Source organism: Prorops nasuta, unplaced genomic scaffold (assembly GCF_024137725.1).
Source record: "Prorops nasuta isolate Cenicafe-Biocafe unplaced genomic scaffold, Cenicafe_Pnas_1.2 PNAS00006, whole genome shotgun sequence".
Lineage (NCBI taxonomy): Eukaryota > Metazoa > Arthropoda > Insecta > Hymenoptera > Bethylidae > Prorops > Prorops nasuta.
This window is the reverse complement of record NW_027116803.1, coordinates 9,167,361-9,183,454: the sequence shown is the minus strand read 5'-3', so window position 1 is coordinate 9,183,454 and position 16,094 is coordinate 9,167,361. Positions and strand designations below refer to the sequence as shown.

The following is a 16,094-nucleotide window of genomic DNA, read 5'->3' as shown; positions in this document are numbered from 1 at the left end:
TTGTGACTTAATGTTATAATAGTGAATGTGTAAGCGATTAGTGGATATACAACAAACTCTTATTGTAAATTTAATAATCTTGTATGACAATGTTTTAATTGCTATTATTTTAAATTAAAGCTAGTTTAATTAACATATTTTTATTTCATCCCTTTCTCAAAATTCTAAACACACATGGTAATTACCTATTCTTGTAGTAGCCATATGTTCGTTAAATTACATACAAAATTACAACTGTTTTATATTTGTAAAGCATAGCTGTTTGTTGCAATGATTTTTATTATTCAATGTGAGACAAATCGCATTTTGTTTAGGTAAATGTCTTATTTATCCGCCACATCCTTCCATATCCTATGTAACATTTATTTGCTTGTTAGTTCTTTCTTTTAGTTTTCAAAATATACGATTAATTTTTTGCTATTTTTATATACACTCAGATATAGCTATTCTATTGACTAATTAATCTTATAAATGTCAAGATGATTGGTAAACCATTGTTCTATTAAAGTTGAAGAATGGACACTTGAATTATTTTACTTATAATGTTTGGCATCTCTTCCATAAGATATCTTCTCTTTAAATTTCAGAGGATGTTGTTCTCCAATACATTTAAGGATACTGCTGAATTTATCTTGCTTTTAGCTTCAAATAATTCACATTTGGATATCCTTCCTCAATATATAATACATATTTTGTTAGTCCTATTTGTTTGTGAAATTTATCTGTTCTAAAACCTTAATTAATCCAGTTACTAGATATATAATATATCATTTTCAAAGAATTGATATCTTTCTATCAATCTTAACAATATCATAATAGATGTAATGAAATATGTATTCTATATTCAAAATAGATATCCATGCGTATAGTTGGAAAACTATTTAAAGCTGAAAACAAGATGAACTCAGCAGTATACATATACCTTTTAAAGAACTTTATCTTCACAAATATTATCAGAACATATCTCGCAGAAAAGTTGCCAAATTTTAATAGCATCATTCAAATGTCCATTTTACAAATTAAACAAGATAATGGTTTAACAATCATTTCAACAATTACAAAAATAATTGCAGATCAGCAGTATTATTAGATCTGTGTGTATGTATAAATGATTAGAAAATTAATGTTATATGATATAGACTGGAAGAAAATAGTGCAACGGAGCCAAATAAATGTCGCATAAAATATGGAAGGATATGGCGGATAAATAAGACATTTACCTAAACAAAATGCGATTTGTCTCACATTGAATAATAAAAATCATTGCAACAAACAGCTATGCTTTACAAATATAAAACAGTTGTAATTTTGTATGTAATTTAACGAATATATGACTACTACAAGAATAGGTAATTACCATGTGTGTTTAGAATTTTGAGAAAGGGATGAAATAAAAATATGTTAATTAAACTAGCTTTAATTTAAAATAATAGCAATTAAAACATGGTCATACAAGATTATTAAATTTACAATAAGAGTTTGTTGTATATCCACTAATCGCTTACACATTCACTATTATAACATTAAGTCACAATTATTGAAATGACTGGGCCGTACAGAAATGCTTAATGTATTAATACTTTTTCATTTATTGGTCTGTAATTACTTTTTTCCTTAATTGAAAGTCATCATAACCGGATTTCAACTGTAACAAAAAAAAAATAACCACAAAGTATATTTTCTTAAAAATTCACAATAATTTTCATTTTTTCTATTAATTTATACTCATCTGATATATTTTGTCTTCTCTGTTATTTATTAAATTCCTTCCTTCTTTTCCACAATCGTTTTCCGAAAATATTATTTTTGTTGATGATATAAAATTGAGGGTTAATCGCGCCATTTGACAGCTACGGACAAACTCCCTAAAAATCCCCTCGCCCCTCTGATTCTAACTTCCCCTCGCCAATACTCAAGATTAATGGCCAAGGCTGCGTTCGTTTATTAACTGCGAGTACTAAAATTCTACAATGTATGTCACGTAAAATATAGGTTTTCAGTACTGGCAGTACATAAACGAACGCAGCTCAAAACGTAGTATATCCCGCAAGGACAGAAACTGTAGCGTAGGATCCCGCAGTGAACAGAAACTATAGCGTAGGATCCCGCAGGGAACAGAAACTGTAGCGTAGGATCCCGCAGTGAACAGAAACTATAGCGTAGGATCCCGCAGGGAACAGAAACTGTAGCGTAGTATCCTAAGGATACTACGCTATAGGAAAATTATACTACGGTAGTATAATTATACTACACTTGGCAACGCTGTCCTCAAGGTAACATCGAAACTTCCTTATCGACTACACCACACCACTGCCAAGCATTCCTGCTCGGTTACGGTATACTTTCTTTCGGGATCCGTAAGCGCTCTACTCGCGTAGGCAATTACTCTTTCTTGACCTTCGATAACTTGCGTCAAAACAGTACCTAAGCCAACATTGCTAGCATCGGTCTGTAATGCAAACGGGATCGAAAAATCTGGGCATGCAAGCGTTGGCGCGCTTGTCAAACATCCTTTCAGCGCGTCGAATGCTGACTGCTGATTGGCTGTCCATTCCCATGACTGATTTTTCTTTGTCAATTTCGTTAGCGGTTCAGCAGCTGTTGCAAATTCTGGAATGAATCTTCTATACCAAGATGCCATTCCCAAGAATCTACGAATTTGCTTTAAATTCTTCGGTATCGGGAACGTGATTACGGCTTCTGTTTTCGCCGAATCCACGCGAAGACCTTGACTGTCTACGATAAATCCGAGATATTTTACTTCCGTTCTACAGAAGAAACTTTTCTCCCTATTTATCGTCAGCTAAGTTTGCCTTAACTTTTCGATAACTTTATCCAACCATAATAAGTGTTCGTCAAATGTTTTGGTGACGATGATAATGTCATCCAAATAGACGAATACATGTGGATAAAATTCGGGACCCAATAATTTATCCAGAGCACGCTGGAATATTGCGGGAGCATTAGTTAATCCATAAGGCATTCGCTTAAATTGAAATAAGCCTCTGCCTGGAACAATAAAAGCCGTGATACCACGTGACTTTTCTGCTAGCGGTACCTGCCAATACGCTTGACTCAAGTCGAGCGTTGTTAAATAATTGGCCTGTCGTAACTCATCTAGGATCGAAGCCATGTTCGGTAATGGGTACGCATCCTTTTTAGTTACAGCGTTAACGCGCCGGAGGTCCACACAAAAGCGGAGCTTGCCATTGGCTTTCTTCGCCATGACTACCGGGCTCGCCCAATCACTTTGCGACGGTTCGATAATGCCATTGGTTAGCATATCGTCAACCTCTTGCCACATAGCTTGGCGGATTTTATCCGTGCATCTATGAGCTCGCTGTCTGATTGGCTCGTGATCTTGCACGTCAATTATGACTGCCGGTAACTTTGAAATTCCAGGTTTTCCAGAAATGGGGGGCAGTTTAATTTCTAGAAACTCTTGTAATTTCTTAGCGTTATAATTATCGGGAACCATTAAGCCGTTATTCACCACTACACAGTTTAGTGATTCGGCATTCGAGAACCAATGTTTATTTTGAGGTTTTTCCTTATAAGCCCATTCTCCCGTGGAGAAGTCCACGACAACATGAGCATCTTGTAGGAAATCAAGTCCCAAAATAAAATCACTTGATAAAGAAGGCATCCATAGTGTGTCAACTATAGTTGTCTTCCCCTCAAGAAATATCGGGATCTTGGCGGACTCAATTACTTTACATGTGTAATTGTTGCCAACGGTAACTCTTAAGGGTTCTATTTTATTGGCTTGTATACCAATTGAATTAAACAATTCAATGGCTACCTTGCCTGCAAACGTGCGTGAGGCTCCCGAGTCCACCAGCGCACGCAGCTTTTCCCCTTGTACGGTGATCGTGGTGTAGAATGCTAGTTTCCTAGATCTATCGCTAAACGTCGTAATTACTATATCAGTAATATCACCGACCGGTAACTTATCGACCGATTGATCATCGTTCGAATTTTCGGTAGCAACCACTCGAGCGCTTGTGTCCTCTGAGTGTTTGTTTACATTCTCCGTCTCCAACATAACATGTTGGCCTGAGAAGTCGCGGGAGCGATAATTATGGTTAATATTCACACATTGCTGTACTGAATATTCTTCGACATAATTATCCGGGATCACATTATCTTGGTTTTCATCCAAGATTTTCGGTATCATGTTTTTCTGCTCTTGGAGTGTCGTAACATTCTCGGGAAATTTTACGGACTCCTTTTGGCGTTTTTTGAACAGCATTTAAGGGGCCTTTTCATGGTGATGCTTGACGCTACTTTTCAGCGTCAAATTAGTCACGTGTCTTGATTTGACGCTGAATTTTAAAATATGCATGAAAAGGGATGTAACAGCGTCAAAAAATTGATGCTACTTTATTTTTAGCGTCAAGAAATTAGAAAGTAGTCGTTATTTCGTTAGTCGTTGGTTTGTCTGCCTTCACACAAGAAGCATTTATTCGGTTTGTGTATAAACCTCTAATTTTAATTTGCATTTGTTCCATATTGATAAATATCAATTCGAATAATGTCTTTTGCATTAAAACGTTATAAATGGGCACAAGAATGTGCTTTAAAAATTAAAGCAAATAGCGACAGGCAGAAAGTTTTGATAGCTTTGTTAGTTAATGAAATTATGAAAAAGAAAAAATATAGAAGCAAACGGTTTTGGGTGCACCCTGTATTATGTGAACGAAGGCAACATGGTTTTTACCATGCTATTTATCCAGTGTTATCATTAGAAGAAAGTAGATTTAGAAATTACTTTAGAATGACGAAAAGTCAATTAGAAGAAATATTAAATGTCGTAGCACCTTATATTTCAAAAAAGACGGTGGTGCGAGTACCAATATCTGCTGCAGAAAGACTGTGCTTAACATTAAGGTATATATATATAATGTATGAATAATATTTACAAAAACAAATGTTATTTTGTGAAAAATCATAATTATTTTTTTATATGAAGTTGATATTATTATATATATGGTTAGATTTCTAGCTTCTGGTGATTCCATGACCTCCATTTCTTACCAATATCTTATTGGACTAACAACAGTTTCACATATAATTGATGAAACATGCGATGCTATTTGGGCGTGTTTTCAAGAAAAAGTACTTCCTTCTACATTGCAGAAAAATGATTGGCTTGCAATTGCTAATAATTTTGAAAAGAAGTGGAATTTTAATCACTGTATCGGTGCTATTGATGGGAAACATGTTCTTATCCAGGTAAAAATATGGAGAAAAAAATTTACATTTAATCCATAATAATATCATTTTTAAATACATATTTAAATTTAGTATTTTTCTTTCTTTTAGTGTCCAGATAATGCTGGGTCTTCTTATTTTAATTATAAAAAAACTCACAGTATTGTGTTATTAGCAATATGCGATGCTGATTACATATTTACATATGTAGATATTGGAGCATTTGGCCGTCGTAGCGATAGTGGAATCTTTAAAAGCTCTATGATAGGCAATAAATTTAACAATAAAGAAATGAATTTGCCAGATCCGGAGCCTCTTATAGTCGATGGACCGGCTTTACCGTATGTCCTTGTTGGGGATGAAGCATTTCCTTTAACAGATTATCTGCTTCGCCCATACTCAGCTAAAGGATTATTAAATAGTAGCAGAACAGTGTTTAATTATAGGCTCAGTAGAAGCAGAAAAATAATTGAAAACAGTTTTGGTATTTTAGTTAGCAGATGGAGAATATTAAAAAGGCCAATTATCTGCAAAGTGGAAAAAGCAGAAAATATAGTTAAGGCCATAATTTGTCTGCACAACTTCCTTCGAAAGCAAGATATTGAAATAAATCAATATGTTCCAGAAACTCTGATTGACAGAGAAGATTTTGTGTTTACTCCTGGTTCTTGGAGAAATGAAATAGAAGGCAGTGCCATCGAAGAAATACATAGATTAGGCGCTAACAATAGTACACAAAAGGCAATGGAAATTCGCGAAGAATTTTGTTACTATTTTAACAATGAAGGAGCTATTCCTTTTCAATTCAATTATTGTTAATTATGTGAAATATAATTTCCTTTTCCATTGTACTCTGTAAATTTATGTTCAAATGTTATTACTATAAGATTTATAAATAGTATTTCTTATGCATACAATAAAATATTCGTGTGTAAAATTAACCAAAATATTTTATTTTAATAGATATACCTTATACACCTGTTACCATCATTTTTTCAATTTGCGAAAGGTTAAATCTAAAATTTCCTGCATTGTGTCCAATTGCTCCGATGGTGATAGGCGTCTTATGCGTGATCCAACTAATAACAGAAAAGAATCCACTTCGTCTGGCTCAGGTGGTGGAGGTAATCTTATTTCGGCATTTTGAATAAACGAATTAGCAATTCTCTCCAAGATAGACATAGTATTAGTCTCAGCCTTTTTGTTTTTCATTCTTGTTTTTGAAGAATCTGAAAATGTCATCAAATCAATATTTAAATTATTACATATGTAGCTGCATTACATATAGTGATAATATTATCATTTGTCCACATTACTTGCAGTCTCCGACACACACACATTTTCTTCATCATCAGTCTCCGGATCATTATCTAATACTTCTTGACTTGTATTACCCAAATTTGATACAGTACTGTAAATTGTAAAAGTTACTATTATTCAAAGCATTTGCAAATTGATATGAAGAATATGATATACGGCATATTGAATCTTAAAAGTCTTACGTTTTCACAAGACAAGAATCTCTTAAAAATTGCATAGAGCTATAGTGGCCCCATTTCCTATTCATTTCCTTACGGCTAGATCCACTAGGACAATTTTCCGATTGGACAATTTTCCGAAAAGTGTCATGCAGGCTCTTAAATTTAGTTTTAAGTAATTCAGCATCATATTTTCCTAAAAATTGTAATATATATTTTTAATAAATATAATTATAAATTAGTTTCATATATTTTTTTATGATTATGTTTATTTGGCCGAGAATTACCAAGTCTACTTAGGGCAAGTAAAACTATTGACATTAAATTAATTATACTATATTATATGTTACGCAAAATATAGTATTTTAAAATTAATAGGAGTTGGTTTTACTCGCTCTCAACTTTAAGTATCATTAAAATGGTATAATACCCGTAACATGAGCTTTCACTGGAACCAATAGGTACTCCAAGTGATTCACTTCATGCCAGGGGTATTGAATCATTTTAATAATTCGAAAGTTTAGTATTAGACGTGATAAGACTCGCCTTCATTACCATTAAATTCCTTCGCAACTTCATTCCACAATTTCCTTTTGGTGATGCTATTCCTCTCTTTCAAAGGGAGAGAAAAGTCCCACAAGGGTGACCTTTTCTCCACTGCTAATATCAGCAATTTCTCATCATCAAAGTTCATTCTTCTTTTCTTATTTGGCAAAGAAGATGTTGCAGGAATTTGCCCTGCAAAAGAAGCAGTTTTAATAAATTGTTTTAATTCAAAATTACAATTGAAAAAATGTTTCACTTTTTCGGTTCACTTCATTAGAAGTATTGTAGCTGCACGATGGTCCCTCTAATGCACCAATATTGGACAAAGTTTGTTCATAGCTACACAATGGTCCCTCTAAAGCACCAATATTGCACAAAGTTTCTTTGTAGCTGCACGATTGTCCCTGTAATGCATTATTTTTGGACGAAGTTTGTTCATTGCTGCAAGTCGGCTGCTCCTTGATCATATTATTGTCGGACAAACTGTCCTCTTTTGGATCTGAAATATATAGATAGATATAGAGGATATAACTTTTAATTTAAGACAATTAGACATTTTAAAAAAGTAGATCTTTATAAATCCCAATATCTATTATCAAAATTTAATCACTCTGCGGAGAAAACATGCTAATTTTGGAATCAATATATTTTTCCTGTAGAGTAATTATATTTTAATAATTGAAATTTGTTGTCGTAAAGATTATTTATTAAGATACCATAGTGCATGAAGTAAAATGTTATACCCTTTATAATATAAAATCCCAAAAGAATTCTTTGCGCTGACTGGAAATATGTTAGTGACCAATTAAACATATCTATTGGATAAAAGATATTTTCTTTCACCACAAAATTATTGAAGCCCTGCAGGCATTCATGATATGGAATGTCTTCGTTCCACACCTCCTGGCTGCACAATCCACAGATTTTCGACAATAGATACTCCTACAAAAACAGAAAGAAATATAAATTTTTACCTAAAAGATGTAGTATTATTGTTATGGCATATAAATATGATTATTGATTTTTAATAGTTATATTAATTCTTTAATTCACCTTCTGTTTAATGTATTAGCTACTTACGTTTTCATCCATAATTTTGATTTATTCTTTAATTTCCCCTACTTTATGACAGTTAAGATGCCCTTGATTTTCCCGCCTTATCATTTATTTATTTACCACCTACAAGTGATGGCCATGGTTTAGGCTTATTAACTAGATATGGATACATTCTATTACCTGAAACAATTAGTAACAATTTGGAAAAGAATCATGCTTCAAATCATACGTAATTATCACTGGATTACTTATCTGACAGCTCCTCCATATATTCTTTTTAGCTCCTAATATTCATTCTTGATTCTTCACAATTTTTCCAATATTATATATAAGTAATTAAGCATATTTTGCTATTTATAGCAAAATATGACTCTATAATAATCTGGAAAAAACAAAACAAAGTATCTTATTTTTGTACTATTTCAATAATCAATTATTTGAACCAACCTTAAAATTATTTCTAACCTTACAATCACAGATTTGACAGATTACATGTTGTAGCATTGTTCAAAAAATATATGTAGAGTGACATGCGCACTGAAACAATAAGTTATTTTGAGTCTAAAAGCTGACAAAATCCAACTTCTTATTTTAGACGCTAACGTCAATTGAAGTCACGTGACATGCCTTTGACGCTGCTTTTCAGCGTCCATGTAATTGCCCCTTTAGGGCACTCCGCTGTAGAAACCCCTTTGCTGCCACATCAGTAACAGAACATTGTTCTCTGCTCTTTACACGCACTCCAACCGTGTCCAGCTTTCCCGCAATTAAAGCAGGAAGCGCTCGGGCTCGGTTGTTTACGTTTTGAGCCCTGCCGGCTGTTATTGTTGCCAACTGCCTTATCTAACGAAGGTTTCGACTTAGAACTGGTTCCTTGTCGGTTCCTTGTTGATTTAAAGGCTTTCAAATGCTCTTCGTTATCATTCGAATCTTCCGTTGTTGATTCGTCGGTATCAGAGCTGGATGTTTTATCCACTTCTAGGGCACGCACACCGTGTCGCCTAGACTCTCGGGATCTTCCATGACTGCCGGTATACGCCAACTCAGGAACTAAGCTTTCTTCAGGCGCGGCAGGTGGACGGTATTTTAATGACGGCCTATAAGCGGCTTCGAAATTGAGCGCCAAATGCTCGAATTCTCGATACGTCATATTTTTGTGTATAGCGATACCTCTTCTATACATCGGTAGCATATTCTTGTGCGCGATAGCGATTCGGCTCCAATCCGATCTTTCTCTGCCTATTTTCCGAATATACGACTGTATAGTCTGCAAATAGGCTCGCACAGATTCGTTAGCACCCTTAGTTCTTGTTAGAAGCTCAGTCTCCAGTTCTTCCTCCCATGTTTGTGATCTGAAATAAGACCTTAAGGCGGACTTAATATCAGACCAGGTTGAGAATTCATTATCCTCAAACCACATCCTCGCCACACCTGTTAGGATGTGGGGAAAGACGTCAACCAGGTCGGAATCTCTTACCCTGAGAAGGTTCAGGACGGCATCGGTTCGAGAAATAAAACTCTCAACCGCCTCCGTTCCATCGCCCGCAAAGGTCAAGTTTGATCTCTGGAGAGATTCGAGAACACGCCAACGGGGCATACAGTCATCCCCTTGGCCGGTAGCTTTTCCAGGTTTTCCCTTCAGGACCCTCGTCCTGTAGGCCCCCTGGAATATTTCAGCCGAAGCATCGTCTGATGTCGGTTGAGATTCGAGATCATCGCTCGGCCTTGTCACTGTCAACAAAGGTTGACCCTGATTGGCCGATGCCGGTAGAGCGGCCGCGGTCTTTCGCGGTCGGCCTCTAGCGCGCTTTTCGGTAGCCGGAGCAGCTGCCACTGCTGCTTCCTCGGTATCAGTCTTATTCTTCAGCAGCTTGTCAAAAGCCTGCTGGACTTGAGAAATGAAATTTTGGAAAGACCCTTCCAGTTTTTCCATTCTCTCGTCTAGACTCGAGATCTTCTTCTCCAGGTTTGCCTGGGAAGCATCGGTAGCTATCGGTTCTACGAACTCATCAGAGTCGCCCGACCCGGTACTCCTTTTCCGTCCTGTGGACTCAGCCATCTACATATTAATATAATAGTGTGTTGTTCGTGTGCTCAGTCCAAGGGTTGTCGCTGGAGTGATCCGGCAAAATTTTGTTTTGCCCCGTAAGCCGTCCGTCGGATAGGTTACCCCCACCCGAGCTTTGGGCATGCGCAGACGATCTAAGTGATTCTCGTATTCTCACTTATCGCTTCTGCTCGATAACAATCGCCTTTCGATTAATCGAATTTCGATCTAGGCGTTCGATAGCCCTGCTTCATCTACGGGCCGCTAGATGGCAGCACTAGGATCGAGTTCATCGACCTCTAGTACCGTCGATCCCGACCGACGGCAGCACTTCGACGAATTATTGATTCGTCTTGCCGTCGATTACCGCTAGATGGCAGTACCGGTATCATTTCTCGACAGAGGGTCCACGTGTGGTCTCTGTCTCACCTCGTCCTGAAAACATTGGCCTTTACTGGCTCAAGCTCATCAATTTCTGTTTTTTTTTTCTGGATGGGTAGGAAAGGAATGAAAAGGAAGGAAAATAGGATGGAAATTGATGGGAAATTCACCGAGGTGTACGGTAGCGTGCGGGATCGTACGATTTCTCGTACCGGTAACAATTCGGTAACTTGCAGGAGGAGTATTTCTAGGGCTCGACTACCTGCGAGACCCTATCCATACAAACCTCCTTACGAGCCGCCTTCGTCTTTAGCGGCTTCGAAGGTTTTTCCTTCGGTGGCGTCACCACCTGGGGAACTCCCTTCGGAGTCGCCTCGGAAGGCCGTGGTTGGGCGTGTACTTTCCCACGCTCGGATCTGCGTTTTGCCGCTATCACCTTACGTGGTACGTTCGTACCCGCTTTCGCCACGTATGGACCGATTGTCTCCCAATGCGGCCCACAGGCAGGGCAGGTGCGCAACGTTTTCCCGGTGCGCCCACACCCCTTACAGAAAGCATCTGTAATTGGTGTAGGACACTCGGAAAACCGATGGCCCTTACCCTTGCAATTCCAGCATACACGTATGCTGAAATTGCCGGTAGCGCACGTGGCCACTGGCTCGGAAGGCTTCGCCTTCTTCACCGGTGGTGCCGGAGTCACCTTAGGCGGCAACGGTTGCTTTGCTCCTTTTGGAGGCTTGGCGGTCGCCATCGCTGCGTACGACGGCCGCTTCGTCTCAGAAACAGCTACCGCTGTCTCCCGTTGGGTCTCCCTGGCCCGCTTACGCTCCACTCGGGAGAGTTTGCGGACAGGGGTGCTCAACCCAGGTGCCTCGGCCACCTCGACCGCTGCCACGACTTCGTGGTAAAGGCCTAGGTCCGCTCGGAAGAGAGCAGCCAGCAACTCCACTAGACTACGTCTAGGAAGACCCTGATTGCTCCCCTCCATAGGCGTCGGGGTTACCGAACGCATCCTGCAGTGTCGCTGCATTAATTCACTGAGTACATGCGTACCCAGCTCCTCATGCCCAGACTCCGCAGGGTGTTTCGCCAACCCCTCGGTAACAGGTGGGCTACCGCCCACCTCGGTAACAGCAACGCAGGTTGCCGCCGGAACGTCAACCTGCGCCACGGGAACAGGTGCGGGAACAGGAGCAGGACCCTCAGACGGGCCCGCAGGAGGCGGGGATGCCAGAAGGGCATCCTCGTCGAAGATGTTCATCGCCATAGGCGCTGGGCCAGGACCGACGCGAACGACGGCAGTCGTGGTCGAGGGCGAGGCGTTCGGAGGTGCCATGGTAAGAGGCAGAGAGAGAGAGCGAGGAAGGAATGAGAGAGAGAGAGAAAGAACTATAGTTCTACTGGGATCCAGGGTAGGATGAGGTGTGAGGCGACTTGCCGGCTCGCGGAGCGTTAGCGAGGCGTTATCATCTGTTGCCAAATTTCCGATTCTGCGCTTAATTCGGTGATTATGTTTGGCAATATCTCGATAGCTGGCTAATTGAACTGCTCTGACAGTTAGCCGGTCGGGCTCCGCCAGGCAGCATGGCTCATCTCAGCCGGTCGACTTGTTTACAAACAAGCGCTCAGCTGTCACTTGCCAAATCAAGAAGCCTTTTCGGTAGCGTTAGCTTTTAACACGAGCGAATATAATATTAAATTATATTTGCGTCCGTGGTTCTCATCCAATTTTTCGTTAGCTTAGCATTGGTTGCTCGAATTCTACGTGAAGACGTCAATTCGATCAGGCTATCAATTCTTAACAGAATTTAATCCCTTTTTCAACCAGATGATCTTTTCATGCTTTTTCAGCGTTTCCGAGCCTCCAGAAAATAGTGGGCCACCTATTCCCTGAAAAACTCCAACACTTCCTGTAACTTCTCGGACTTGTGGATTATTCGTTCGCCGAATAATTAATCTATAATCAGAAACCACGTTTGGCGCCATTTGTAATGTTATTCCCGTCAGTGTGAGGGGCCACTCACACTACGGGTTTTCCCATTACCTTCGCCCGTCCTTTTCTATCGGTATCAGGGCGTCAGTTGGTCAGTTGGGTGGCCAACAACCCTACGTTATCAATCGGGTCCTTCGACCCCATTCTCTATGCATCTTATACAGCCCTGCGGCCATGCACATGGACGGTAGCGGTAGCCAGGGTCGCTCAGTATGCTAGGTCGTGGAGAGAGGGGAGGGTTCCTTACGGAAGTCCGAGCCTCGCAGACCTACCTGCTGAGGGGCATACATTCATCCCTCACCACCCACACCCAGGTGGTGGTGAGGAGTGCGGGAACATGCGGTATCATTTGCCGAGCATAGAGCCTGCCAGGAGCGGACCACCACGAAGGCAATGTTCGCGGCCCGTCCAGCCATAGCGCAAGCCTATGGGATTACGGAGGGCACCGGGACACATTCCAACGGGCTAACTACGCCCCTGCACAACCCACTATGCATTGGCCAGTATCCAGTCGTGACGTACGTGCAGGCTGGCCTATAGCACACGCCTCACGTACGCGAACCGACCCATGGCTGTCTGAGTGCCGCGTCACGCGCTCACCAGCACGCACGGACACATCAGCACAGTCCCATGGTCGCGTTCCGACTGCCCTGCTATGGCAGTCTGCGCACGACATTCGCGCAGCCTGCTTGACGCGCGTAACCAGCGTTCAAGCCAGACTCGATGTTCTATTTCCCCTCCTCGTGGGGACTTATAGACACTGTCATTCGTTTAGGACTCCCCGAGGCCGCTTCTCCTTATCTCAGGTTGCCTGGGTTGTTTGGCATAGCCCTGCCTTACTTCCCAGGACAACCTGAACATCGTTTACTGAAGCGCCAGTCTTTTCATCCGGGCCTCTGCCTGTCAACGGGGTCTATCCTTGACGTTAGCTATAATCCACTCGTGAGCCTATCTCACGAGTCGGTAACGTAGGGATTAATAATATCCACTGTTCGGTAGCTTTCATACTTTTTATTCGGTATCTTGCATACGTAACGGGGAATTTCGTTACACTACATACCACAAGTTATAAAGTATTGTAAAGAAATAAAGAGTAAAGTGACAGTTTTAATCTTACTGACAGCTGATATACTGATGGTATAAGTGAATAAATACAGTGACGAAATTTGTAAACTGTACATAAAATTAATTTTTAAAAATATATAAAGGACTTAACATTTTAGATAAGTGTAACAATAAATTTTATAATATAAAATTTAAGATATATATATTTTGTGGTACTTTGTGGGATTTTATTTCAGATTACATTATAGTAATGTTTTTACTATGTCACTGTGCTGAGGATGGAGCTATGCGGATTTTCAAAATTAAAATAAAGAAATGGACTAAACATAATGTGGTTATAGTGTCATCGTTGAGATTCAGACTATGTTAGTTGAGAGGGATAATAAAATAAACGAGTCAAAAACCTGGGTAAATACAATAATAAATAAAGAAGCTGACAAATTAGATATATAATATAAAATGTAAGATATTTTATAGTACTTTCTGGGATTTTATTTCAGATTAAATTATAGTAATGTGTTTACTATGTCACTACTGAGGATGGAGCTATGTGGATTGAACATTAAAATGAAAGGAATAGATTCACCATATTATGGTTACTGTGTCATCGCTGAGGATCAAACTGTGTTAATTGAGATGAATATTAAAATAAACAAGTCAACACATTGGGTAAATACGATAACAAATAAAGAAGCTGACAGATTACATTTATAATTTAAAATGTAAGATTTTATATAGTACTTTTTGGGATTTTGTTTCAGATTAAATTATAGTGAAGTGTTTACTATGTCAATGCTGAGAATGGAGCTATGTGGATTGAACATTAAAACAAAAAGAATAGATTCACCATAATGTTGTTTCTGTGTCATCGCTGATGAGGATCAAACTGTGTTAATTGAGACAGATATTAAAATAAACGAGTCAGCAATTTGGGTAAATACAATAATAAATAAAGAAAATGACAGAATAGATATATAATATAAAATGTAAGATGTTTTATAGTACTTTGTGGGGTTTTGTTTCAGATTAAATTATAGTAATGTGTGTTGTGACGCTACTGTCTATCCGTAGGGATAGTATAGAAGGGAAGGGAGGAGTGATCCCTCACCGATCGCGTTCGCGTCCCAATAGGCGACTTCCTACAAGACCCGGGCGCCTTCGATGTACTTTTAATAATACCCGAATATTTATTTATACAGAGGGGGTTCTAACCCTCGTACGCAACTGTCGGGGATGGGGTGCTAATACAATCACTCGCTAACTTTGGTTAAACTCTCTTTATTATAATATCAATGCTCAATACAATATCCGTTTCGCTTTACACGGTATTGGTGAGTTACGCTAGGTCCTACGGGTGGACGCGGCCTAAGTCGTGCGAACGCGGCTGAAGTCCCGATGACGTACTAGCTAGCCTCGCGCTCGAGCCACTAGTTGGCGTTCGCGGCGGTCCCACCGAGTCGCGCGGTACTCGCGCGCCACCGGCGGATTCCTAGGTTAACTACTACGCGACGCTACACGGATAAGTCCCTCTTCCCGCGCGTGCGCGTCTCGCGACAGTTATTCGCACTCACTCCGTTCCCGCGTACTCGAACACAACAACGACCCGGGTTGTTTACTTTCGGACGCCTAAGGTCGCGAGTCCTCACGATAATTATCCTGAGTCCGCGGCCTTGAAATGACTGAAGGGAACGTCCCTGTTAACGGTCGAACTCACCACGAGTCAATGTAATCGCGAACACTCTGGCTAATTCGCGATTCTACACAATATGACATGCGTTACAGGTCCGACGGAATGACCACTCCGCTAAGTTGCCCGCTTACCCGTGACAGGTGAGCAGGGCCAGCAGTTCCCTATAAAACAGTTCGGTGCTACGAGCCCTAAAGCCGTAGCACACCCCGGGACGTCACAGGACTTTAACACTAAACGAATAATCACCCTTACTTCTGCTTCACGGGCTGGCTCTCTTCTCTATCTCTCTCGTCTCTTTCTCTCGCTCTTTCCTTTCTCTCTCTCTCTCTCTTTCGCTCTCGCTCTCTCTTCTTCCTCTCTTTCTCGCCCTCGACACTGGCCCAAAGGGGCTGGTAATCTCCGCTGTCCGGTATGGTTTCGCGGCCGGGCTGCAGTCGCTGCACTATCACTTTCTCTGGTCCTCTAGGTAGCGGCTGTGGCTTTGGTCGCGAAGTTATAACGGCGGCGGGGAAGATCTCGGGCACTAAGTATCACCTTTGACATCTAAACTACGTGTGTCGGGGCAGTTCGCGGGAGCAGGTAAGGCCCTGCGCCTGTCCCGCCGCTGCCCCGCTACACCCATCG

At 40.2% G+C, this 16,094-nt stretch overlaps 1 protein-coding gene across 1 annotated transcript; it reads left to right on the top strand.

Annotated features, from left to right (window-relative positions):
• The first annotated feature begins 4,534 nt into the window (after positions 1 to 4,534).
• LOC136774665 (uncharacterized) lies at positions 4,535 to 6,033 on the top strand. Its single transcript, XM_066729080.1, has 3 exons — positions 4,535 to 4,890; positions 4,998 to 5,235; positions 5,326 to 6,033. The coding sequence occupies exons 1-3, from the start codon at positions 4,535 to 4,537 to the stop codon at positions 6,031 to 6,033; spliced, it is 1,302 nt and encodes a 433-aa protein (XP_066585177.1).
• Positions 6,034 to 16,094: the final 10,061 nt, after the last annotated feature.

Excerpts from the sequence above, each read along its gene's own strand:
- LOC136774665 (XM_066729080.1), top strand. The coding sequence starts at position 4,535 with ATGTCTTTTGCATTAAAACGTTATAAATGGGCACAAGAATGTGCTTTA. Across the intron at positions 4,891-4,997 it reads AGACTGTGCTTAACATTAAG|ATTTCTAGCTTCTGGTGATT; the intron begins GTATATATATAT and ends ATATATGGTTAG. Across the intron at positions 5,236-5,325 it reads GGAAACATGTTCTTATCCAG|TGTCCAGATAATGCTGGGTC; the intron begins GTAAAAATATGG and ends TCTTTCTTTTAG.